The 27,295-nt window shown below is 33.0% G+C and overlaps 2 protein-coding genes across 9 annotated transcripts; both read right to left on the bottom strand.

Moving 5' to 3' along the window:
• Window positions 1-31: 31 nt before the first annotated feature.
• Window positions 32-5,287, bottom strand: LOC141661999 (auxin response factor 2B-like). Of its 2 annotated transcripts, XM_074469043.1 has the most exons (15): window positions 4,822-5,287; window positions 4,629-4,744; window positions 4,246-4,341; window positions 4,051-4,107; window positions 3,800-3,955; window positions 3,626-3,710; window positions 3,453-3,543; window positions 3,199-3,363; window positions 2,844-2,963; window positions 2,669-2,744; window positions 2,418-2,589; window positions 1,382-2,322; window positions 1,106-1,296; window positions 799-991; window positions 32-690 (listed from the first exon to the last, which is right to left on the bottom strand). In XM_074469043.1, the coding sequence occupies exons 1-14, from the start codon at window positions 4,925-4,927 to the stop codon at window positions 811-813; spliced, it is 2,553 nt and encodes an 850-aa protein (XP_074325144.1). In that variant the 5' UTR covers window positions 4,928-5,287; the 3' UTR covers window positions 32-690; window positions 799-810. The 2 variants fall into 2 exon arrangements, with proteins under 2 accessions (XP_074325144.1, XP_074325143.1); XM_074469042.1 differs by having other exon boundaries at window positions 32-991.
• A 16,143-nt stretch (window positions 5,288-21,430) lies between these two features.
• Window positions 21,431-26,344, bottom strand: LOC141661996 (uncharacterized). 7 transcript variants are annotated; one of them, XR_012550205.1, is made up of 4 exons: window positions 23,748-26,344; window positions 22,781-22,885; window positions 22,567-22,630; window positions 21,431-22,448 (listed from the first exon to the last, which is right to left on the bottom strand). XR_012550205.1 is itself a non-coding variant. In XM_074469038.1 (2 exons), exon 1 carries the CDS (start codon window positions 26,165-26,167, stop codon window positions 23,789-23,791), a length of 2,379 nt encoding a protein of 792 aa, XP_074325139.1. In that variant the 5' UTR covers window positions 26,168-26,344; the 3' UTR covers window positions 21,431-22,660; window positions 23,748-23,788. The 7 variants fall into 7 exon arrangements, 4 of the variants coding, with proteins under 4 accessions (XP_074325139.1, XP_074325140.1, XP_074325138.1 ...); XR_012550203.1 differs by having other exon boundaries at window positions 21,431-22,630; XR_012550204.1 differs by lacking the exon at window positions 22,781-22,885.
• Window positions 26,345-27,295: the final 951 nt, after the last annotated feature.

Here is a 27,295-nt window from a genome sequence, read left to right as displayed (position 1 = left end):
TAGCAATATCATTCACAAATTCAAGCATAAATAAATATATAAACCAACTACATAATATTCAATGCGGCCTCCTCTGGCATTTCTAGTACAAGATTCTGTTAAATGAAGTAACACGGGTCGAACAAAAAGGAATCTTCAGAGTATAACTCAGCTAAATGAAATGGGCCCTAAGAAACTAATACAGTGATTAAGCAACAGATCTCCCTTGGAAAGTACTGCCAAATATGGAAGTATGTTTTTTTATATATATACAAAATTCTGCTCAAGTCACATCCAATAACGCAACTAATGCCAACAAAGTGACAAAATGTTGGTGCAGTGGTTGAACTCATGTCCTCTTGTGGGGGTCACGATTTCGACTCCTGGCGTGTGCGTGTGTGATTAATTATCAAAAATATAATAATAACGCAACTAATATCTTCATAATTATATGCATAGTAGGGAGGGCTGTACAAGAGGTCGCACAAGGCAAGTTATCAGTAAGCTATACTTCGAATTGTGGTACACCACAAATTAATTATATGGTATTAACGAACCCATATAACAGCAGCTTCAAAAACCTTCCAAAATTTTGGAGTACCAAAACTTTCACCTGCACCAGAATTCATCCAAACAAAAGCTCTGCAAATCTAGAATTCCAATGTCCCTACTCCAATAGCTATAAAGAGCCTTTCTACTGGCCGACACCGCCTATAAAATAAACTCCCCCCACCCCCCGTAAGTGTACATTCAATTTAAAGAGTTGGAAAAGTACCAAGTGGAAACCACAAGGTTATAATTTAACATGCCAGGACATACCTAGATATAGACTCAAACATCCAATTCTTCATAATTAAATGAAGGCAGTAAATTCTTCGCGTCTGCTGCATCTAACCCTTCTGCAGCCACTGAAGAACTTTCCTCTCCCTTTGGATTCAGGGTTCCTGGATTCATTCGTTGAATCTCGTCTCTGGTATAAATGTATATTTTACGGACCATGCCACAAAATTCCCTGCATTTGGAAAGAAAATGCAAGCATGAAAATTATCGATCAAACAAGAAAGCATAGCTCCCATGGTACACAACAAACATATTGCGACCAAAAAACAATAAACAGAATCCTTACTGCCATGGATCATCTCCAACAAGCATCATATCACCCTCGTCATCGGTATAGACTACCAACCAATTTCTTCTGCAAGCCTTCAGTTCCCCACCGAACTCGAACAATTGGTCCAATTCAGCAATCAGCTCATCATAGTTGTTAAACTTGGCAAGGTCCACAGATCGACCAAGGGCAATGCCCTGCTTATGAACCTGAAACTAACTTTTGTAAGCCTCAAAAGCAAACAATCTAGATGCAGTAGAAGTGAAAAAAAATATGTATTTAAAAAGCTGTTACCTTAGTACAGCTCCTTGTTGAACTTCCAGGAACTTTGCTTTGACCATCTTTAGTGGTTGGCTGGCAGGAATGGAGAGGTTTCTCCTGTTCATCATTGGCATTTAAATCATTTGCCACTTTTGCTCCCTTCAATTGTTCAGACCATTTCTCAGAATCAAAGATAATTGACCGGTGTGGTTGCAATCCTAGATGCATATCCCCTGCTGCCTCTATCATAGTATTTCTCTGTGCCGCTGATGGCTCCGTTGTAACAGTTCTGCTCACTAGTGGTATACCAAAGAGCTTATAGTTTCCATCTTTAGGCTTGACTGCCTCGTGGTCTATTGGCGAGGAATTTGTCATAGGCTCTCTTGAATGAACAGGTATCTGATGATAATATGATTGCGGTGGAGGCATCAACCCTTGATTTTGGTCACCCGTCTGGCCATGTTGCATGAGACAATTGTTATAATTACCATATCTAGCATCCCGTGGTGTCTGATAAGCATCACTACCTTGCAAGTGGCCATTAGAGCCAGAACCTAGGTTCAGTGAAAGACTGGATGACATCACTGGCCATCGGCTTGAAACAAAGTTAAAACTGCCTTCTTCATCATGCAATTTAAGTCTATTTGAGTTCGCAGTAGTTGTCGTTTGAATATTAGAAGGAATAACCACATCATGGGAAGAATTAGTTTGGCTTCCAAAACCTGATAGCAGATCTGTGAAGGATGATTCACCCCTTCCTAAAGGTGAACATTTGTCAGACCTAAATCTTTGCGAAGCAGGGACAACATCAATCTTCTCATCATCTGCGGAATGTGGCCACGCCACTTGCTTATCAGATAAGTTAGACTCAATACTCTCAGCAAAATTGCCCCCCAAGGTTGATATTTCTTGAACTTGCAAAACCCTTGAAAACCCAACTGAAGGCAAAGGATCTGCGGCTACTTTTGATGAGCCTAAAACATTAGGTAGATATTTTAGGAAGCCATAGCCATAATTGAACTTTATAAATATTATTAAAGAGTATTGCACGATGTAGAAATACACATACCTTCCCTCGTGAGAACAGATGAGTCTGGAGAGTAGGGCAGCAAGTTTGATCGAGGTCTCTTTTGTCTTGGCACTGGGAGTGGATTTAGTGCTGGAGGAGAAAGAGCAGGCTCAATTTTCCAAGGAGAAACTGTGTCTGGCCGAGGAATACTGGAAGTTTCATCCCAACGCACCTTAGAACAGAATAAAAAGTTTGTTTACTTGCAATGCAAGAGAAAAATTAAAACATAAATTCGTAAGATATGTGCATACTTTAAGAAATCTCCACATAGATCCTGGCCAGCTTTTGGGATCAGTCTCTTCAGTTCCGACTATGGTTCCAGTAAATCTGCAAAACGAAAAAAGTACATGTAAAATATTCTTAAGGGGTAAATTAATTAGATGAGAATAAGATCACTTTGTGTGATGCAAAGATGCTTGACCCTACCTCTGCTCTGGAGCTTCTTCTCCTTCAAATCTCATTTTAAATCTCATTCCAATTGAATAGTTGTTTTTAACAGACTCCATATATTGATCATAAGGAACAATAAACTCTGAAGGGCTGGTCCTGTCAGTGTAACAGAAAGTAAGGTTGATACTTCTATACAAAGATAAATGTTAATAGTTCGACCAAAACAAGTCAGTTAAAGATATCACAAATAAACAAGATCACCATAGCACATGATAAAATCAAAAATTATCATGAACTTCTATAACTTGCACTTTTAATATTAACTCAGTTCTAAAATTTAATAAAATTGTGAAAGTTTAACTGCACCATGATTATATATCACATCACTTACCTGGGCTTGTAATAAACTGTGAACATTGTCCCCGTCTGGATTGCATGCCAAGCTGTTGCAAGGACCCCGAGATGCATGCTATGACTTGATATTACTGATGATGGAACATTAGACAGCTGTCTTAGAGCACGTCTCACACCAACACGAAGATCCCCATTCTCACCCCTACAAGTACAACTTTCCTCATTTCAGTAAATAATAACAAACTTAAATAAAAAAACCTGATTCTGGAACACATAAACAGTTTTGCAAACCTGAGGAAAATGAAAGCATCACCAGCAACCAGCCTTTTAGAGCTAACAAAGACGCTCCAGCCACTCTGAAGCAAGTGTCTCCTCGGTTGACCTAAAATTTTCTAGCACTTTGGTTATTCATGGATAAATAATTGATATAATATTACACATTGTCCTGTATAGTCATATCATACCCCGAAATATATGTCTAAAACGCCACTCATTCCCATGTAAATCTTTCGCCGCCAACTCTTGTGTTGGGGGTTGTCGTGTCATGTCCTGTACAAACATATATATCAGAGGTAAAAATGACAAAATCCAAGGATTTAACAAAGAATTTCCAACTAATGTCTGATTAGCATGCTAACCAGAGGGGGTAAGCATTCATCAGCATGCCGTCTCAACACCGAGAACCCTCCATGAGTGCTTGTATCAGATGCAGTGAGGGTTTTGCAAAAGGAATGCACATTAAAATGAGGCGGTGGTGGAGGCACGGGATCCTTCCTCGCCATATTCTCATCTTGCTGGCAGCACACAAGTACACATACAAATATTAACTTAAATTGAAGCGCATAATTCTCAAAAAATAAGTACATCTTGCAGCCACTTTAAAACATACATTTGGCTCAGGCATTAAAGTCACTTGTGCAAACACCTCATCCGTGTCTGGCTCAGCCTGATTAAACACATTAAGAACACATTACATCTTAGTAACGCCACAAACCACATACCTCACCGACGACTTAAATAATCATCATTCTAAAATGCATACATGTAGTCCTATAATTACAAAACCCAACAACTTCTCAATTACCTTTAAGTTAACATTAACAACACGGCATAATATCTTGGACGGAAGATTATACACCGGCATCTGCTGCTCTGCCACCTGATTAGTTGAAGCTTCCACCTACTCAAACCAAATCTCAAATTAACACACTAAATAACAAAGGCAAACATGTTAATCATACAAACTCCTTTAACAATAAATAAAATATTAATTTCAAAACTTAACACTCCAAATCTATATTTCTGTTACTATAAAAATCGAAGTCATAAAAATCTAAAAGTAACAGTTAATTAAATTAACAAACATAAAAATCATAATAAAACTACACTTAAAAGTAGCAACAACTTTAATACACACACATATAGAAAAAATTAAAAAATAAATAATAGCAAAAATAGAAATTAAACCTGTTCAATGTGACCTTGGGGAAAATAATACACAAGCTCATTTTCACGAGGCACAGTAACAAGCGGACCAGCACAAGCCTTCCAAAGCTCCGTATATAAAGCAGTAACAGCATCAACTACACATAATATACACGAACAAACATGTAAGCAATCAGATCTCTATCTCAGTCGCCGGAAAACAGCCGGAATTTACCTTTTCTGCCGCCGGACGCCGCCGCTACGCCGTCGTTTCGATCATTATACAAGCTCGCTCCGCGTGGATTATTAGTTGCTTTGCTTAACACTTCGGTACTCGTCATTTTGATTCACGATGAACACAGATCTCTCATAACATTATCAAATAGTTGTTGCTCTACTTAAACCCTGCCTATACACACAAATCTCTCTGTTTGTATGTGAGAGAGAGAGATGAGAGGAGAGAGGGTTACTCAAAGAGAAAGGAATTGAATGAACGCGAGAGAGAGATGAGAGAGGGTTACTCAGAGAGAGATGAGAGAGGAATTGAATGAACGAGAGAGAGAGATGAGAGAGGGTTACTGAGAGAGAGAGGAGTTGAATGATGAGAGAGATGAGAGAGGGTTACTGAGAGAGAGAGAGGAGTTGAATGAACGAGAGAGAGAGAGAGAGAGAGAGAGAGAGAGAGAGGGTAGGTTATGGGATGGGGGTCAAAAACAGGGAAAAGCAGGTCCTTAAGTAATCATTTCAACCGCGGTCAATATCTAACTCCGTGTACAACCTGACACACCCGGTGACATTATCTTTAACAACCGGGTACTCCCGGTAAGCGTAACAAACATATGGAAAGCGAGTGTGTCCGGGAGAGACAATAAAGGAAAGAGAGTGTAAACGGCGTTAGAGTGTCCGTTAGTTGTGTCTGTCGGGGCAGTGAGAAAGGTGTTGTAATTTGATTGGGAAGTGTGATTGTCGCGCTATGAATGGGCAGACTTGGATGGAAGAGGTAATGGTGGAGGTTTAGGTGGTACCCCCCACGTACCCTCCTTTTTTGTACTGCTTGCTTACTTAACCATGGTTACTTTTTAACCCTCTTGCTTGGTTAGGTTCTTTTTTTATTTTTTTAGTTATTTATTTGCCTAAAATAAAGTCAATATTTTAGCTTGATCGATTGTTTTCTTCTTTTTTTTGGTAAGTTGCATAAATATGTAGATTAAGATAAAAAGAATACATGGATCCCATATCATTGAAATTTGTAAGGCATGAATAAACATAAAATAAATTTTTATTGTGGTGGCCTAGTGGGGAAACATCACATTTTTTTATTTAATTTAAGTTTTAGGAAAAAACAAACAATCTTAAAATCATATTTTATGATAATGTAATGGAATTATTTTTATGATAATAAAAATGTATTAATTTATATATTGTTAGAATTATATATTTGAACATGATTTTTTTACTTATTACCTCGCTATTTAATTGATAGTATGTATCATCTTTTGAATTTGAATTGAGTTCATTGAAAATTAAAGAATGTTGGTGAGATTGAGAAGTTGTATGAAGAGTATACGTGATAACTCAATGCTAAAATATGACAGGTAAATAATATTACGTATATACAAGACATGAGGAAAAAACAGGATAAATACAAAGGATCAAAATATTATAAAAAGTTTTGAATTATATATACAGGTCACTCAAAAAAAATTCATTAATATATTTATGCACCAGTCAAGAATACGGTTTGAAGCTTTCAAGGTTTTAAAAGGGTTGAAAATTTCATTATGATGATGTCACGATAAGATTTCAGTGTATTATCATTGTTTTAAGATGTACAGTGTTCGTAGTATGGGATTATAAAGAATTGAAGATAATGTATAGACAGAAGGTTAAAGTTAAAGAAGGCAGCTGCAATCTTGAAGTTATACTCACTAAAATGAGTTCATTTATATGTTTAAGCGTCAGTGAAGAACAGTAAATGAAGTATTCAAAATTGTAGTAGTAATGAAGACGTTGTTTGAGTACCGTAAGAATTCCAATGAAAATACAACTATTTATCGATAAATAGTGTTCGAAGCGATAAAATTGTTGCAAGGTTTACAATGTAATCAGGAATACAATATGAAGACCTGAATCGATGTTAATCGTCTGTGAGTCAGACCAGTCGCACCATGCGTCAGTTGTTCGTGAAATGAATCTTAGTATTATCATGAGAAGGATTGTTAAATGAGAATTCGTATCTGAATATGAAGGATATATGGTTTATACGAAGATTCGGAGTAAAGACTTGAAGACGAGACATTTTAAGGGTTAAAGCGCTTTACAAAAACTAAATCAAAGTGATCACTAACTTGTAGTAGGAATCACCATGGCCACCTCATTGCTTAGAAGGAGCACAACTCAAAATCCAAGTACCATAGTAGGTCTTGACTTAGTAGGTGCAACTGATAAGAAATGAGAGCAAAAATTAACTCAGAATTGCACTTGAATCACTTTTGTCGCCAGTGAAAGACTCGTTACTGCTTGTGGTCGCAACTCAACAATTTTTCCAATGCAAAAACACCTTTTAACTCCTTTTAATTAAAATATGCCCTGTATTTGGCATGTATGGGGAGAGTATACTGACGTAGCCTGACCCTCATACTAAATAATGAAGAGTCTATTTTCTAAAAAAAAAACTAGCTCGTGTGTACACATATATGTGTGTTCTAGTTATAAAGTGATATAAAATGATATATAAAAATACGTAAAAGTAAACAGGACAATATATTGATCCATAATTTTCTTCACATGAGACTTAACTATATCATAAGATTTTCGCTCATTATAATATTTAAGCCCTTTTCTCATAGTTTTGAAGGTCAGTAATGACCGTCGTAGTCACTTTTATTTCTCGTATTGCACATATTTATATTAATCTTCAACTTATAAATACTTTCATTATGAAGGTAATTTATGATCACGGTCAAAAAAAGTTTATTTTTGATAAAAACTCCCCGTATGCTTCTGTTTCTTTTAGGAATTTGTATAGGATATGAAATAATTTAAATATCATCTTTTTAAAAATATATTGTGATAGTTTATTTAAAAAAACAATAAATACTTTTTGTAATCAAGTGTAACTTCTTTTATCGATTTATTTCGAAAAACAGTTGAAATTATTTTTGAATGCATTTGATTTAATCATGTGAACTTATTAAATAACACTGAATTCTTCACCCAAGTTTTTTGTTGCAGGAGAAGCGGTGACAGAGCTGATACCACAAAAGATCTTTTAATTACTAATTTTGTATTTATGCTAATTTTATTTCCAAAATTATAAAATTTGATGTTAACATAGAATACCAATCATACATGACAATGATAGAAAGTTGAACACTTAAAATTTGAACAAAAAAATAATTCAATGTTATTCCATTGTAGAATAGTTTTAGATTAAAACGAGTCTACCAGAGAATCACTAAATATTTCATTAATTTTCAATGATTTAAAAGAAAAAGGTCTTGTTATTGCTTTAAATTAAATAATTAAAATATATAATAAAATTTAATTATTATTTAAATTTATATAACGATTCTGGACCTACGCCCGTAGCCTGTATAATATGAACTTTTTTATTAAATTTATTATATTAGAATTAATTATCTAGCTGAGCCCGAGTTTCAAATTACTCGGCTCGTAAGATTCGCAAACCTTATCTAATATTTACCATTTTTAATTATGTTTAATATAAATATTTAATATTTTTTATAATTTATATATTTAATCAAATTGAACTCGAGTCGAACGCTCATATTTCTAGTTTTTGCTAATTTTAGTGAAATCGAATCGAGTTTTCGAACCGAACTCGAGTCTATTAAATTTTTTTACAAGTCGAATTTCAAGTTTGAAAATTAAGTCTCGGTCAAAGTCGAGAACATTTTTAATCAAACTCGAATCAAGCCTGAAAGTGTTTGACTCGACTAGACTCGACTCGATACACTTTACGGAGCTTACCCCATTTTCTATAGGAAATGTACTATGTTTTATTTGTGATAACCGCATACGGGAGACCGATACCATTTTTTTTTTTTTGCAACTCAAATGCAGAAAATTTTGCAATAATAAAAATATAAAATACAAGAGTGGGATAAGATATGGATGGTTGGTTGGTGATGACCGAAAGCTCTGCTAAAGAGGGAACCAAACAGGGTCAAGTGGTGCGCACCTTTTAAATATGGTACCTGTCACCAGATTATTTTTGTCAAAATACATGTTCAAATGTCATTTCATTTATCAATTAAATATAATAAAATTTAAAATATGATTGTTATACTAATATACAGTAAACTTGAATATAAAATTAAAGTTAGTTGATAATAATAAACCGAATACCATCATAATACTCATTTACATTAATAACTTTTTAGAAATTTAAATATATATAAATATTTTAGATTATACTTCTTATTTCTGAATATTTCTAATATTAAAATAATTATTTAAAAATTAAAAAAATTAGTAAAAAGGCATACCAAATCACGAAAAACCATGTCCGGCTAATTGAGGTCATTGCATACCCATATTGCTATAGCGGTGCCGCTGTGACATACACCCTACTTTTAAACGGAAACGTAGGCCTAGGCTCGCTGTTCAGTCGATATCGTGGCACCTTTTCCTTGAACGGAGAATTATATTTATTGTGTTTTTTTAATAAAATCGTTAAAAAATATTATGAACATGTCAATATGTCATTGTCATCCCTGGAAACTAGAAAAAAAAAGAGTTAAAAATGTCCATTTTTGACATAAATATCAATTTTCGAAATGGATAATTAATTTTAAATTTACATATCCAACTAACAAATGTGTATTAACAAATAAGTATTGTAAAAATATATTGTACTGAATACTTCACTCACAAGCAGGTATCTGTCAATTATAATATATATATATATATATATTAGATAAAATTAGATACATAACTATCAAATTTTATTTTTCAATCCATTGTATACAATTATCTACTTAAAAATGTGTATTTTTGTTAATATTTCTAATGGATAAAAAATCTCAAAGCCATGAAACTAGTGCTTGGTCAATGTTTTGCAATACATTATTTTAAAAATTAAGTTGACTTGGCTAATTTATTATAAGTTCATAAATATATCTCTAAAATATTATCATCTACGTGAATATTTTTTTTAATTTTTAAAATAATTCTAATTATCATGACCAATGTTGTATCCGGACACACAACAAATTGCAAAATTTAAAGATTTTTCAATTTTTTCGCATAAATACAATTTTTCAACTCTTCTCAACCTCGATGCATATATAAATATAAAAAAGTTACTTCGCTTTTTATTGCACCCCGCATTTTACAAATATTTTTAGAAAATAGTAAAAACACCAAAAAAAATTATAAAAATAGTATATTTCTTATAATTTTCCCATAATTTAGTTAACAATTTCATTTCCTAAAAAATTAACCCATACTATTACATTAAAGACGGAACATTAAAAATTTGGTCGTTAATACTCTGATCATTCAATCCGGAAACATTAGAAATTTCATATCAAAGTTCTAAAAATCGTTGGATATTAAAAAATATTACATAAGGGGTTTAATGTTCAAATTTCAGCAGTAACATATTAAAATTATTAATTATAATATATATATACATATATTAATAATAATAATAAAATAATTATAAAACATATATAAATTTTAATATATTAACAAAATCTATACTAAACATGTAACACAAACATAATATTTGTATACTCTCAATAATTTGTGAACAATGATGCTAAACTAAAGAGGAGTTTGGGTGGAGAATAGGGCACACAAAGAATCAAGCGACGAGAAAGACAATGCCAGCTGCACTGCCTTTGCCTTCAACATAATTGGTTTAAGAGTACTTAATTACTTTTAGCAACATGATATACTTGAGAGTTGAGATATTACTAGTTTAATACGGCAATTATTGGTCATCATGAAGGGGTTTAAGGATAAGTACTTTAATTAGAGGGACTTACACGCATACATTCGGATAATGTGTATTTTAATGTATGCTATGCACACTTATTGTTTTCTTTTACTAACCCACTTTATGTTTGGAGCACGGAGCACTAGTGCACTAGTGGGATACTTTGACCATTTAAGAAAAATATTATTCTCGTATATATAATTATTATTTTTAAGATTTAAATAATAATTTTTTTAATTTTTATTTCAAATTAAACTCAACCCATAAGTTAGATCTTATAAATTATATTTATTTATAATAATATTATATTTTTTTAATAAATATAAATAATAAATGTATAATCAAAATAATAAAGTAATTACATATATTAATATTTATATATAATAATATAATACTCAATTTTTTTGTCCATATTAATTTTGTATGCACTTTAAGGTGTAAATAAAACATAGTTCTATATATAACTTTTTTCTGGATAAAAATTCAAATACTAAATTTTATTCAGAAAAAGAAAATTTAAGAAATAAATTATGGAATTATATTTAATATACACCTCAAAATGCGTGCAAAAAAAATTGAACAAAAAAAATGGTGATTAGTTCCGGTGAATGACCTGATTAATTAATAAATATATTCATCTATTAAGTCCGATTACCATTTTTTAGAACACTCCATCCAAATATGCAATAGAGCCATATAAGCTTTTTTTGTCAATTTTTGTGAATAAAGAGAAGATTATAAAGGAGGGAAGGAGATTCGAGGAGGAAAAGAGTGGTTAAGGATTTGCAAATAAGCACTAAACACCTCCTCGTCAAAGTTGGAGATAGGGTTGTCAAACGAATAATTCGGATATAGATATACCTATATCCGTATCCGCATCCGCAATTATTGTATTCGAATACGGATAATATTCGCTTTATTTCGGAGACGGATAATATTCGCTTTTTTCCGGATACGAATGCGGATATTTCAGACGGATATCGGATTTTTTGAATTTTTTTGTTACCTCTACCATTTTGATGATGATTATAAAACATTTTCTACGATTAAATACAAATAATATATTTACATATGTATAAAGTATGTGTACAATTATATAAAATTTGTATAAACGTATTATTTAATACATTTACATACACTATAACTAAAAAAAATAAATTTTAAATTAAATATAATTAAATATTTATATAATTTAAATATCATATATGTATTTAGTTTCGGATTCGAATATCCCGAATTCAGATAGAGATAATATCCGCTTTTTATCGGATACGAATAATATTCACTTTTTATCGGATATGGATGCGAATTTTTCGGACGAATATCGGATTTTACGAATTTTTTTAGAGCCCTAGTCGGAGGATTGAAATAAACAGTTCGTGCAGTACTTGGGAGGACCGTACTTTTCCCAAATTGCTTCCTACACAGCTTTATTCTTTGTCCAATTTTTGCTAGACAAACCAACCACTTGTACTCAATAATTCTTCCCCTGCTTACAAAACAAAAATTAAAAAGAAATTATCAAAAATATCTATATTTTAAAACTTATTTATAAACTTCTTCCCCTGCTAGACATTGCAGAGGAAATTGCTACAAGTGGCGTATGAGATTGCAAGTATTGTATTTCATGTTACATATATAAATTGCAACGCATTTTTGAAAATACTTGGATTTTTTTGAAAAAATTCTCAAACTAATAGGGGAGTATTGAACTATAATTTTTTTGCATTATATATAATTCGTGGATTTTTATGAATTATATCTGATTTCGATTTTACGCGAATTCTTGATAAAATATCGTAAAGTTGATGATTAGTTTTTAGGATTTAAAGTCAATTCTTCAAAATCTGATGAATTATGATGGGATTTCAAAAACCATAAAACACATTTGAACAATCTCACAAAATTGATCATTTTATGAAGTCCAAAAAAATCCGTCTGTGATTACCATCAGATTTTAATAGTTTAAATAATCTCAGTTGAATACTGTACCATCAGATTTTTAAACATAAATTAAAATTCTGATTAAATACCACCAGATTTTGTATCATAGTTTAAAATCCTAGTTGAATACCATAAAATTATGATACATTTTTTAAAATCCAATTGAATACACCTAGATTTCATTAATGAAAAAAATTCTTTAAAATCTCAATTCAATATACCCCTAAAATTCATTAAAGAGAGAAGAATAGGAGGGATTTTTAATAGAATAAGCTTTTTCTTGAATGGTTTCCCAATTTGGCTTTCAAAGGACAAACATGGGAAGGGAATATCATCTACAATAAAAAAAGAAGAGGTAGTTGATTTTGTTTACATAGAAAAAAAATGAACGCTGCCTTGTATTTCACATGATCAAGGCTTCGATTCCCTTTCTAATTGCAGAAATTGTGAAGTGTGAACAATGAATATATATTCTTCACTGCATGCTATTCGTGTAATCTTGAAGATGTTGCAATGTCGTAATTCGCTCACTAAAGAGTTAAATTTAAACCGTATTTGGTATTAGACATTATAAAATCGTACATGATGATTTGTTTGATAAAGAGTGTTGAATTGTGTTTAATATTCTATCATAGGTATAAACAACAGTTTTTTGCTTAACAGTTAAAAACTTTTTTGATAAAATTTAAAAGCTCATTTTTTAAAAATATTTTTTGCCTAAAAATTGTTGTCGGAAAGTAAGTACCTTATGCCTCTAAAAAAACCTGTTTTTTAATTGTTGCAAAAAATAAATGTTTATTTTACCATCAAACCTTATCAATTTTATTTTTTTTAAAATTTTTTACATCAAAATACGGCCATCTGATCTGATTTCACAACAACACATTTTTAAGTAGTACTTTTTCCAACAAAACAGTAATTTATAACAACAATCGCAAATAATTACGTGCGTGTGTCAACCGTTCATTGCTATAAAAAATCAATTATGAGTAGAGGTGGCCAGACGGCCGATTTGGCTCGGCACGCACGTGAACCGGCTCGCCTAAAACTCGCTTGACTCGGCTCGTTGCGTGCCGGTTAATTATTCTGCACTAACCGCCTGTAGAGGCGAACCGAACACGAATCAGGATTGTTAAAACCGCGAACGGACCGGCACGACACGCGAATCGGCCCATGTAATTTGTAAACGAATAAGAGTCTGGCTTAATTGTTATTCGGCCCGTGAACCGCCTGGCCTGTGTTAGTAATCAACTAACTAAATTAAATCATCACTTCTTGAATATCAGCAAGACAGCAACAGTGTAAATCATCACATGATTCATTGTTCTTTTTATTAAAATAATTAATTATAAACATTATTATATTGAATTGATGGCTGATGGACTGAATTGTGTGGACAGGAAATGGAAATTGGTAAATATAAAATAATGATGCAGCTCGCCTCGGCTCGCCAACTCGGCACGGCCCGGGCTCCTTGCTTTAATAAATCGCAGCATGCAACTAGTACAATTCTATAACTCGTTTGACTCGTCTAAACCGCGAGCCGTTCACGGGCTCTCATTTCTTGAATCGGCACGAGTCCGGCACAGCTCATCTAGTTAAGCGTGCCGTTCACGAGTCCTGTATTGCTGAATCGGCCCGCCTAAAATTCGGCAGGATTCGTTCGGACAGCTCGTTTAGTCACCTTTGGTTATGAACTCATACAGGGGGCAACTCTGTCGGTGAAAAATATTCATTACATAGAATTATGTGACAGATTTGTTAGGACGTAATTTGGTCTCAAATACGTGAACATTTCATATATCGAGATTATGTAATTTGATGTATAATATATTATACGTGTCATATACTTCCTCCATTTCGGTAGATTCTTAACATTTAAAATTGAGAGTTCGACACGTATTTCAAGAATTTTATCTAGTACAATTCCTTAACTTGTTTTTAAGTTTTTTTTATATAGAAAATTGACATTTAATTTTTATTTCAGCAAAAAAAGTTTTTAAAATGATTTATGTAAATATAGTAAATAATAAATTTAAAATGTGTGTCGAACATTTTATTTCAAATGTTAGGAATTCATTCGGACGGAATGATTACTATTTTAATTGTGTATGTATTTTGCTTTCTATGAATATTTTAATTAACGAATATATAATCAATCTAATTTTGTTTTTTAGAAAAATGCTTGTAGACCGAAATTATTTGTTAAATTCCGGAGGTTGCAAAACACAGTATGAAACATATAAAATTATTATTGTACAATCTGATATGAATTTTAATGTTAAATAAATCTCGCATGATTTCGTTTTGTCTAACATCTTAGATCACATGTCTTTAAACAATTTTTTTTTTACATCATTGTCATTAATCTACATTTTCTTGTAATTTCCTGCACCAGAGCACAAAGTATCTGCTACGACGGAACTAGAGGGGTTTAAAACCAGACCAGGTTGAATATAATAATTAATATTATAGTTTTTTCCAAAGCTTGATTGTTACTTGTAAACCCGGTTACAGATTTTATAAATCGGAATTAATCGTTTATGTTATATTACCATTTTATAGTTTATCAGATAATTTTAAAAAGTCGAATGATATATAGACGATTTATCAAATTAATCAATTATTTTTTATCGATTTATTGATAAATTATCAACCATTGTTCGACAAACCAACCTATTACAATAACAGAGCTTTTAAGGTAAAATTAGTGACAATTTTATAAAATTTAACAATACATTTTTAGTAAATTCTCTCGTACGCCTTATGTCGCACATCTATATTAATCCGTAATTATACGTTCACATTACAAATTCGAATTTCGGGGATAATATATATTGTCAAAAACCAGTGTTACAGGTTTCGGAAATCGGGATTATTCGGTTGATGTAGCGATTTGCGATTTATCTGACGATTTTTAAAATATCGGATCATTTATCAGCGATTTATCGGAAATCGGTCAAATCGGACAAATATTTTTGAACGATTTTTAAGCGATTTATCGGTGATTTTTGAAAAATCAGCCAATTTCTATAACATAGTCAAAAAGATACTGTGCACAAATTTAGAGATGTCACATTTTACATGAGTTCCTCAATTCCAAATTTTTTGACGAACAATATAATCTTGTTAGTCATTGACCTTTACCTGTTCAATTCAAAGTTGGTGCACCTATATCTATTACATATAACGTTTATAACAGGTGTTCAAGTAAGTTTATAGTGCCTTCAAGCAAGAGTTAAACTATAATATAATAATATAATATAGGGTCACGCTCCAATAAAAATCGTGAAAACTGGTATTTTCTGTAATTGAAATTAGTGTTTTTTTAAAAAAACTGAAATTTCGAATTCGGTAAATTAATGATTTCGTGTAAATCAAAATTTTTAAATTTTTATAAAATAATCAATTTTAATTACGAAAATTATCAGTTCTCATAGTTACCGTTAGTGCAAAAGGCATATACTCCCTCCGTACCTAAAAACGTTTTCTCTTTGTGTTGGACACGTTTGCCAATGCACACTTTTGATTGTTAATATCTTTAATTTCGTATTAGTTTTAAATATTAAAACTTCATTGTATTAAAATACTCATAAATACGAATCCAACAAGATCATTCATTACTATGTTTGATCTTATAGATTAGATGTAAATTAGTAGTCAATCGCTTAAAATGAACGGTACAAAAAGTCAATATAGGAAATATATTATGGGACGGAGGAAGTAATATAATTCCCTTACAAGAAATATAACTGACCAATAACAATACAGAACCAATCAATCTCAAAAATAAAATAATTAAATCGAATTTGAATGAAATGTGATAACGACTTTTAAATTTTAATTAAATAATTTTACATGTGTTTGTATCCTATATGGAAGACAAAAACTCAAAAACATGGGCCTAAACACCACAAATACGAGGCAGGATATATTTAAATATAGAATGAGACATAATGTAATATGTCACACCTTTGATTTTTAAAATTAAGCACCATCTCTTTATGTCTAAAGATGTGTTTAATTATTTCATTATTTATTCGGAGCCTTAACTTGTTCATTTTACAATGACTATGCTTCGCCGTCTACTTCAAAAAAACAAATGTATTTTGTAGATGAGTCAAATGTCAATGCATTTTTCTTTATTTAGACGGCACTTATTTATACTCTTGTAGGATATTACTAAACGATAAATTTGTTTAGCTCAGCTTATTGGAATGAGACACTAATTTTTTTTTTTGACAAATGCAGAAAACTTTCATTAACTTCAATATAATACAGTCGGGACAAACCCCCAACTGTCGATACAACCAGGTGGTAAAACAAATATCATACTAAAAACAATTAGATGATTTGTTTCCTGATCGTTTAACACATAGAATTTAAAAATTCTTGAAATTAAAAACGAAATAAAAGACATCCCGAGCAATCCAAATTGTGCCAACATCTCTGAAAATAGCAACATCGCAATTGACCATATCACATAAAAACCATTGTTAGCCCAATGTTCAAAAACACCAATCACTGAGATTGGAAAAACGACACCACAGCTATCTACTTGCCGGACACCGGCTATAAACATGCCGAAAACACCCCAGCTATCTACATGCCGGATACCAGCTATAGACATGCCGAAAGTGTAAACACGTGAAAGATGAACAATCTTTGGTTGTGAAAGGTGAGCTCTTGCAATAATTAACACCGCTCCAGATTCGACGCAGGCTTTGCAGACCACCAAGAATATCAATAAACTCGTTCTCAACCGATTCAACATGAAATAAACCCAATCATAATTAAACAAAAACATAACAAAACACTCCAAAAGGAGAGACAAAACACACACTCCAAAAGGAGAGACACGCAAACACCCAAAAAATTGGGTTTTATTGAAGGGAAATTAATAAGGACAAAAGAGAATGAAGGATTGGGGCTTTCCACCGGAAAAAACCAGTGGAAGCCCCTTGATTTACTTGAAATAAACAAACCCTTGAATGAGACACTAATTTGTTTAACTAAAATTTTTACTTTTTATTTTACAACTTTTTTGAATTTTTTAAATATATATAATATTTTTTGACTAATTTGGCTTATATGTCTTACAATTGAGTATATGTCCTAACAAATCTCGGGGGTGAGCGAGAATCGAACCCAGAACCTGGGACGACAAGATATAAGCCCTTAACCACTTGAACTATCTCGCGCTGAAATATATTATAAGCCCTTAAATATATACTCCCTCTGTCCCATTTTATATGAGCCACTTTCCTTTTTTGAACGTCCCAAAAAGAATGAATTTTCCATTTATAGTATTCATTTAAGAATATCACAACCACACATTCATATAATATATTTATTTTAACACCCAATAACTCATTTTTGTGGTTCACATTAAAGTCAAGTATTAATTTCTTCAAAACCGTGCTAATCAAACTAGGTCATATATTATGGGACGATGGGAGTATTATTTAAATATATTATAAATAACATATCCATTTTACCTCTATCTTAACGGTTAAAATGACCGAAAATTGACTAATGAGGGGCAATTGTAAGAGTATAAAACCGAAGTGATGCACAACACGTATAATTAAAGTTATTAACACATCTCGTAATAAACTAAAACCGAATTTAAAGCATAAAGTTAAATTAACTCTAAACTAAAACCGAATAGATGCATAAAGTTAAATTAACTCTAAGAAAAATACTATCAATCTATCAATTATACCTAATAATACCGCTTATGGTAGTGTCTGGGTCTGGGGAGGGTTTAGAATACGCAACCTTACTATCATTCCAAATAATTTTTCTCAAAAGATCCCCGGCTTGTATGTGCACAAATATGTGTGTGCTAGGTAACCAATGATCCATAAAATTAAGTATCAGTAAGCGAGACAACGATAAATAATGATACAATACCCCAACCCATGATTTTCTTCGCATGGGACTTATCAATACCAAAAAAAATTTCGTTCATTGATTAATTGTCGTAAACCCCCTCTATTTCGCAAAAAAAATATATGTATCGTTATTATCACACCAGCATTGAGCAATATGTAATTATCTATTCCTTAGGGAAAAGATCTTAATTTTTTCTTAAATTTAAGTTGATTTGTTATCAATCGAACTCAAAAAAAAAATCAGGCTAAAAAAATCACCATTGTTCTTTCCGGAGGTGGAGGGCATTTTCTTGGTACCATTGTTAATTTAATTAGGTATTTAGGCTTGAGAAAGACGTGCAAGTCGAGACAAAAAGCCAAAAATAACAAATGTGAATTTAGTTGTGTAAGAGATGATTAGCAATTAATTAATACTAAAAATAAGTAAAGAGTGAAGTGCTGGCTGCTGCTGTAGCGACCGACATGTTATAAATAATGAAACAGTGATGTTTAGACTTTTAAAGCCATTGTCATTAACAAGTAAATCCACCGTCTTTAACCTAACTTAGGTTAATAAATAGGAGTACCATTAAGTTTTAGACTATCAATGAGATATTTATAGTTAGAAAAATTAAAAAATGATAATATTTAAAAATACATCTATTTTCTTTTAATATGTAAGTTCCAATTTTTAAAATAATATAAAAATAAAAATGATAACAAAAAATGTACGAGAGTATTAACAATACTTCATAGTACAAGTTTTGGTAGGCTAACCACTTTTCATTAGACTAGTATGATTAGTAAATTTGAAAGCCATGGTAAATTACGTTTTTTTTAGGAAAATGGTACATTACTGTGTTGCCTTGACGATTTATGCAAGTGTTTGTTTTCGTCTAAAACTAACCTAATATTCGAATTTTTAAATATTGAAAGAGAATAAATACGGCAAGAAAATTGTACACTTCTAACCATCAAATTTGATCAGAAATGAGTTTACGCAGTCGGAAATAAGGTCGAAATCGACCACAATCGACCGATAAGAGTGGTCAGTTAAAACGTAATCATAAGTAACCTTTCAGTCAATTATAAAAGCTATTATCGACTGACATCCGACCGAAAATAATGATCGGTTATCACTTTCCATGTTGTTAGTCGAAAATGACACTGACGTGAATACTGGGCCCTAATGATTTCATAAACGACCACTGTCAGTTGGTTATGGTATTATTTACGACCTAGTCGGTTGGTTCGGTCGATTATAAGCTTCCATTTCCAACCATTTTTTGTTGATCGAAAATGAGTGAGTAAAAAATGTCCATTTTTTTAATGAAAGTTATATTATCTCATAAAGCTTTAGTGAGGTGATATTAAAATTTTAATAAAATTATGATGCATGTCATGTCATAGGTACAATTACACATATTTAAATAAAGAAAAGAGAAAAATTGCATGTATAATAACCATGGAAAGTAAATAAATATTTAACCAAATATGTACACACAATTATCAATTATTATATGATTTTATTGTGAAACTCAAACATATTTCATGAGGTAATCCCAACGTCATTCTCATGTTGAAATGTTGTGATTTTATTTTTCTTTTATTACAAAAGCACTATGCTACAGAAGTTAAACATCAAGAAGATTCCCTTGTCATTTCAGGTAAATTATGTGTGATGAGACTGACTTCGTTCTTTGTCAAATCAAACCAGCCATAGAGATTTAATGAAGTGAAGTTAGTTTTACCAGCCTTTGGAACTTAATAATTTAAGATAGTTTTCTAATTTTACGTAACTGCAAATAAAGAGCGAGTATATATATACATGGCAAAAGAAGGGTGTGCCACAAAAACATTTCATTGCACAATTTTAAGTTAACAAGCATTTCACGAGAAACCCCTTCAACCCTTGAGCATTACAAAAAGAGAAATGCTTGCCCTCTAATCGTTCTCAAAATGGTTCTCGAATTATGATATGTCAATATATGATATATTATTGGTCATTCTCCCTCAAATGAAATGAATCCTCGTACATTTACGTGAGTTCAGCGAATAAAAATATGATGTGTTATTTGTGAATAAATTTTGGATCTATTTCGGAATATGTGTATATATACTCTATCAGCGAATAAAAATATGATATGTGTTATTTTGATATTAATTTTTTAAAAAAGAACCATTTAATGATATGGTGAAATTGTTTGTCACCTGGGTATAAGTTGCAATAATACATCATAAATGAGGTGGAAATGAACATTTTTTACTCCTATACAAATTTATAAAATTACATGTATCCGTTACTATGAACGTATACCCAATTCCCAACTATAAATATTGCCTTTCAAATGTGAGGTAATAATAATATTGACAAAGCTTAAATCAAGGATGGATGATTAAATAATTTGCAATGCAGCCCAAGGATAAAGATGAAGAAAAACGGGCTTTAAGTTGTCATCAACTAACTACCTGCTATTACTTGTGCTCTTCATTTTATTTTCGAGTACCTGTGTCGGACACTCGATACTTGGACGTGGATATTCGGACTTGGATACTTATTTCAGGCTAAAAACATGTATACCTTTCAAAATATAGCCGAGTCCGATACTTGGACACTTATCCATATCGGACATTTCTAGCAGAGTCCGAGTAACATAAACTAGACATTTCTAGCAGAGTCCGAGTAACATAGACTAGACATGAACATGGATAGGTGCTGAGAATAGCTAGCTGCAAGTTGAAACTAGATACTCCCTCGGTCCCTTCCAATTGTTTACATTTCTGGGGAAATGTCCGACACGCATTTTAAAGTGCATAAAAAAAAATTACAGAACTATACTTTATATGCACCTTAAAATACGTGTCGGACACTATCTAAAAAATGTAAACAATTGCAAGGGACGGAGGGAGTACTACGGAGATATTCTTCCAACACATGTGAAGCAACTATGGGATTGGTAAATACCAGAATTTGTACTACTAAAGTTTCGGGGTAGTTGTAGTTCCTCCAAAATTAGTCGATTGCAATATCAAATTCAAACTGAACAGCAAGAAGGTTGTCGAAAACAAACAATCGACTTTCATTTATATGCTTCTGAAGCAGATGGTATTCGACATTAATTGTCCAACAATGTTTTGTCCACACAGATAAGTGATTCATGGACTATTGAGTACCTACTTAAATGTGAAAGAGTAAAGTTTCCCTTCTAATTCATGGACTATTGAGTAACTATTTAAATGTGAAAGAGTAAAGTTTCTTTTCCAAAACAATATAACAATCAATCACTTCAAAAGTCATGCTGCACATATTCATCAATATTTCTTATCATGTCATTGAAAACCAATTTCCCTAATTAAATTGCCAAGAACTATAGAGTACCTACCCAGCTTACCCAAAACAATAGTAGCATCCCAGGAGGAAGCGAGGCAGGAACAAGCTCCCAACAATCTTTGGCAGGAACAGAGGCGGCCTCCCCTGAAAGCTTTCCTCAGTGGTTTATAAAGCGAAAAACAATTGGATGTCATCCACTCCAGGCCATTTCATTGCATGGACCCCGATTGTCTTTCCTCTGGAAAACTAACTTGAAACAGTCGATCATCCGGTGCTCAACCAGTGTGCCTTATGGTAACACTTAAAAATTGTAGCAATGTGCTTCTGTTTGTTTATATCATAAACCGCCCTCGGAGAGGATTATCGGATCTTTGCTGACAATTTAAAGTTTTTGTGGGTTCCTAGATATTTTTTCCACTTCCAGGGTAAGCATAAGCTCTACCAAATACAGAAGTAACATAACAGAAATGTGATTCAGCAGATATGATTTATGATCTCTCCACTCTACAATTCTTCCATCTCTGTAACGTTTGGGTCTTCAGTTAATATTCAAAAGTACCAAACCTAACTAATTCAACAGATATGATCTCTTCAATCTGAAGTCCTCCATCTCTAAAAGTCTAGAGTGTAATATGCTGCCAAAACACAATGAACAAAACAGTGTTTAGACCTCACCCATCCTCACCACGGCACCACCTAGATGAGACAGTCCTGAATCTCATTCAATTAAAGCTCCATTCTGCCTGCATATTTGAACCCTACTCTCCTTATGAAGGAACATCAATATAAGCTCTACTTCTTTAGATCATAGTGAAAACTATATCATGGAGCAACAACCGGAGATAAGAACCAAAAAAAAACCTTGGAACGAAGAACAGAAAGGAAAAGCCTCTTCTCTGGGTAAGGATCCTCAATGGAGGTATATCTGCTTAGTATTTAAATTTCTGTAATTGACCTTGAGAGAAAATAAAAAGTTAATAAGCATAGATGACAGATGAACCAAACTATGAAACTTCTATTCCATCTTCGCGCATGGAAGTTATTGACACTTTACCCTGTTTAAGAGATTAATCACCTCAATGAAACTAGAAAGATATTCAGTTCCCGGTGCTATTTATTGATCATAAGTCACAGTCTACAAAAATATCTCTTTATAGGGATCACAACAATATCAAATGACCTGCAAGAGGCTCAAGTATAAACAAAAAACTTCTAGAGGCTCAAGTATAAACAAAAAAATACACATACTGACATACAAAAGTCTTTGCAGCAAATGAACAACTCCGGACTTCATGTAATTAGCATAGGCATATAGGAGATACAGATAAGTACAAGTATAGCTACATAAATGTGTATGCACATATGTACTCATCACAATTCACAAGTATGCTTTCTTCTAGTCTGATCAAGAAAGAAAGCTATTACCATATGACATACTTCATAAGTTCTTGCCTTCGGACTAAAAAGTCTGTCCAATCAAAAATATAGTTTCATCACAAAGTGCTACCGCTCTTCAGAGTGACCAGTTAAAGAGACATAGATATATGGACAAACAAAAGGAATAGAAACAAAATGAAATATCTAGGACTAGAGCATTAAAGACAGGTAAACCTCTCCTCGAGATGCAACTCTAGGATTGGTGTACCAAAATTTGCACTTGTTGAGTTTCAGTAACTTTCAATGTAGTTAAAATTTCACCATGACTAATCATTTACTATATATTTAATCAAATAGCAAGAAAGAAAAATATAGATCAATTTTCATGAAGTAGAAAATGAATACTTACAAAGCTGAAGGTCTATTAACTTAAATATCTATTTTAGCTCATTCAAATAAGTAACTTCTTACATATTATCATTGCAAACCCTACTTCAGAATGGAACAGAATATGTTTGGCCTTTTTTAAACAAGTGCTTCCTGAACTTGTAATTCACTTGTGAAAACTGAAGTTTCTCTTTTATAAAATATAACAATCACTCTAAAAATACATGTTGCACTTGCACAAATTCATCCACATTTCGTATCAGGTCAGAGAAACTCACACTAAATTAAGGATTGGATTCCCTAGAACAAGGAAACACTATCAACCCCAACTAATAGCAAGCAACTCAGGAGGAACTGAGGCAGGATCAAGCTCCCAACAGTCTTTAGCAGGAATTGAGACTTCTTCCCCTGATAGTTTCCTTGCAGGAATTTGATGTGAAAATAACCGGATATCATCTTTTTCAAGCCATTTAATAGCATGTCCCCCGATGTCTTTCCTTTTAAAAACTGACTTGAGACCATCAACCTTCTCAAGATATCCCATGCTCAACCCGTGTACCTCACTGTAACTGGTCAAAAATACAGCAATATCGTAGCAACGTCTATCCTTATCCACCAAATTCCTCCCTTCAGAATCTATAGCTTTTTCATTATAAAGCGCCCAAACTGACCCCTTCTTTGGATAAATCCTATACAACTCTTTTGCCACTCTGTCACAATCCACAACATGTGAAAATATATTCAATAGATTCACCGAAATCTTCCTAGAAACTTTAAACCTCCCACAGCAAATACGAAATCCAAGCTTCTCCCAGCTGGCCAATACATCCTCATCATGTTGAAGATCTAGCCAGCTCAATCTTACTTCAAATGGATTCACTGAAACTACATCATCTATCAGTGCATACTGCCTTGGCATTCCATCATCATCGTCAAAAATAGCCCACACTTGGCCTTTCCGGAAACTTCTTTCTGCCCTATCTTTATCAAAATCATAGAAATCTGAATCTTCCACTGTCATTATTTCCATATGTCCACTTTTTGGTGCACTACTTGAGGTTCCATTCTTTGATAAACTCTTTTTTCCTGAATTCAAGTTCCCACCATCAGTCAACTTAGACGCCTCCTTTCTATTTTTTACCTTCTCTCCTTTTCGAATAATAATTTCTGTTCCATCTTCATCAAAATCATAGAGATCCAACTCTTCCGTTGTCAATATATCCAGATGCACACTTTTGGATGCCCTACTTAACATTCCATTCCTTGACGATACCCTACTAGAGGTTCCATTCTTTGATGAACTCTTCTTCCCATATTCCAAATTCCTACCATTTGTTAACTCAGATGTCTCCTTCCTCTCTTTCACCTTCTCTCCTTTCCGAGAACATCTTTCTGATCTCTCTTCCCCAGATTCAACGATATCCAAATCTTCCCCTGTAATTATCTCCTTACCTCCACTTGTGGATGCTTTACTTTGAGTTCCCTTCTTCGACAAACTCTTTTTCTCAGTTTCCAAACTCCCTCCAATACTTACGTCAGATGTTTCCTTCCTTTCCTTCACCTTCTCTTTATCTTTCTCTTTCTCCTTCTCATTGAGCTTCAAATTCTTCTCACCACCCTTCTTCTTTGCTAACGTTTGCATCTCCGCAATAGTCATCATTTCATCTACCCCAATTTTCGCCCTCTTTGCCTTCAACCTCCCCGACACCACACTCCCAAAACTACTCCATCCATCCAGCTTATCCAAATCCCTTGGCTTCCTCACTCTCTTCGACCTCAATCCCTCATTCACACTCCCACCACCACTCACCAAACTCCCCTTCCCATCCCCACTCAACACCGCACTATCCAATCCCCCTATCTCCTCCACAACCTCGTCCCTCTCAATCCTCTCACCCTCCCCCCTCTTCAAAATCTCCCCAACACTACTCATCTTTTGCCTAACTTCCGAATCCCCAACACCACTCCTCCCGGTCCTCATCCTTTCAACATCACCGCCATCACCAACAACATTCTCCATATTATTATCAACGCCTTTATTGTTATCATCATTACTATTATCCACATTATTCTCAACGACTTTATTTTCATCAATTATATTATTATTATCTATATTATCGGAAAACTCAACGGCCTTAAAACTCTTCTTACAACTAGGACACATCAAACTATGCCCCAAATACTTCCTCTCAAACTGATGCAACAACTGACACGTCGAACAAGCAGTCCAAAACACCTCCACATCCCCCTTCCCCAACTCCACAACCTCCTTCTCCTGCAACGCAATTCTCAACTTCACATCATACTCCTTCCTCCTAATCTTATCCGACAAAACTCTAAACGCATCTCCAACTAACTTAAACGCTTCCTCGGGAGCGGCAAAAGGATTCTTATCAGGATGCAAAATCAAAGCGAGCTTCTTATACTGTTTCTTAATAGTATTAATATGAGAAAAAGGCTCAATTTGGAGAATTTTGTACCAGTCAGGAGAGGCGTCGACGGTGGATGTGGAAGCGCCGGAACGGAGGATTTTGAAGGCGGTGATTAAGTCGGAAACGCCGTCTAGGTTAGCGCAGAGACGGAGAGATTTTTTGGCGAGTTTGAGAGCGGAGTTGAGGTCGCCGGAGATGTAGGATTGCTCGGCTAGGGTTTTGAGACGGATTGCTTCTTCTTCCATTACTGTTTTTTCTTTTTCCATTGGTGGTTGCTCAGTCTCTCTCTCTCTCTCCCCCTCTCTCTCCTCTCTCTCTCTCTCCCCCCCTCTCTCTCCTCTCTCTCTCTCTCTCCCTCTCCCTCTCTCTCTCTCCTCTCTCTCTCTAATCTCTCTCTCTCTAATCTCTCTCTATGTTTTAACTTTTAACCATTGGTGATTTTTGTTGATTGGGATTGAAATTGAAAAATCTCAGCTTGGTGAAGGAATGCAGATTAGGGCTGGTACCGAAAATGTTTTTTTACCCGAGATGAAAAATGAAATTGCTTTTTATTTTATTTTTTGTCCGGAAAGAAATCATATCATGGAGATTCAGAGTTACACCATATTGTCACATATATTTTTTATCATATATATCATATATAAGTGTGCTAAATGAATATTTTATTTAACTTTAAAGTTAGTTACTTCAATTTCGCAAAAAAAGGATAGTTACTTTAAATATTTGTACAGTTAATTTTAAAGAATTGAATTCCAGATATAAAGTTAAGCATAGTACATAAATGGATTATTATCTTATTTATTAATCTTTTTTTAGTTCAAAAATATATCTCATATATTTTTAACATATTTTATTATTATAAAAAGTAATTAAAATGTACATATATAATTTTTAAAGAAAATATTGAAAATGAAATCGCTTATATATAAATAATCTATATTGGTATTACATATTTAGGTAAGTTCGAATTATAATGAGTCAATGCATTTTAGTTTATTTCGAATTTGAAATCAGAACTTGACCCTTTATTTAAAAAATACTCGAAAGTTGAATACATGACCCGACCGAAAAACATTATTACATTCTACATTTAGTAAATTTAAATTACAAGCTCGACGAGAATATCTTACCAATAATGTGAAATTTTTTAATATCATATGTTAATATAAATTAATGTGTTTGAGGTGTTTATAAGATCAAGTCAATTGATTATTTGTATTAAAATTACTAACTTCACTGTTAACGCATTATTGTTTTTGGGACTTGTCCCGAGTTTAAAAATATTCGAAATTTGATATGAGATATTATGAGATTTGTTAAAACTACGATATATTAAATCGATTTATTTTTCATTTTTCAGTTAAAAAAACTAGTTTTTTAAAAAGAATTCTTTT

Source organism: Apium graveolens, chromosome 5, assembly GCF_009905375.1.
Source record: "Apium graveolens cultivar Ventura chromosome 5, ASM990537v1, whole genome shotgun sequence".
Taxonomy (NCBI): domain Eukaryota; kingdom Viridiplantae; phylum Streptophyta; class Magnoliopsida; order Apiales; family Apiaceae; genus Apium; species Apium graveolens.
The sequence above is the reverse complement of the archived record's forward strand: the minus strand, read 5'-3'. Positions and strand labels throughout refer to the sequence as shown.

Coding starts and splice junctions, on each gene's coding strand:
- LOC141661999 (XM_074469042.1), bottom strand. CDS start 4,927: ATGACGAGTACCGAAGTGTTAAGCAAAGCAACTAATAATCCACGCGGA. Junction 2,323..2,417: donor ATCTGTTCTCACGAGGGAAG/GTATGTGTATTT, acceptor CTAATGTTTTAG/GCTCATCAAAAGTAGCCGCA. Junction 1,297..1,381: donor CAACAAGGAGCTGTACTAAG/GTAACAGCTTTT, acceptor AGTTAGTTTCAG/GTTCATAAGCAGGGCATTGC.
- LOC141661996 (XM_074469038.1), bottom strand. CDS start 26,167: ATGGAAAAAGAAAAAACAGTAATGGAAGAAGAAGCAATCCGTCTCAAA.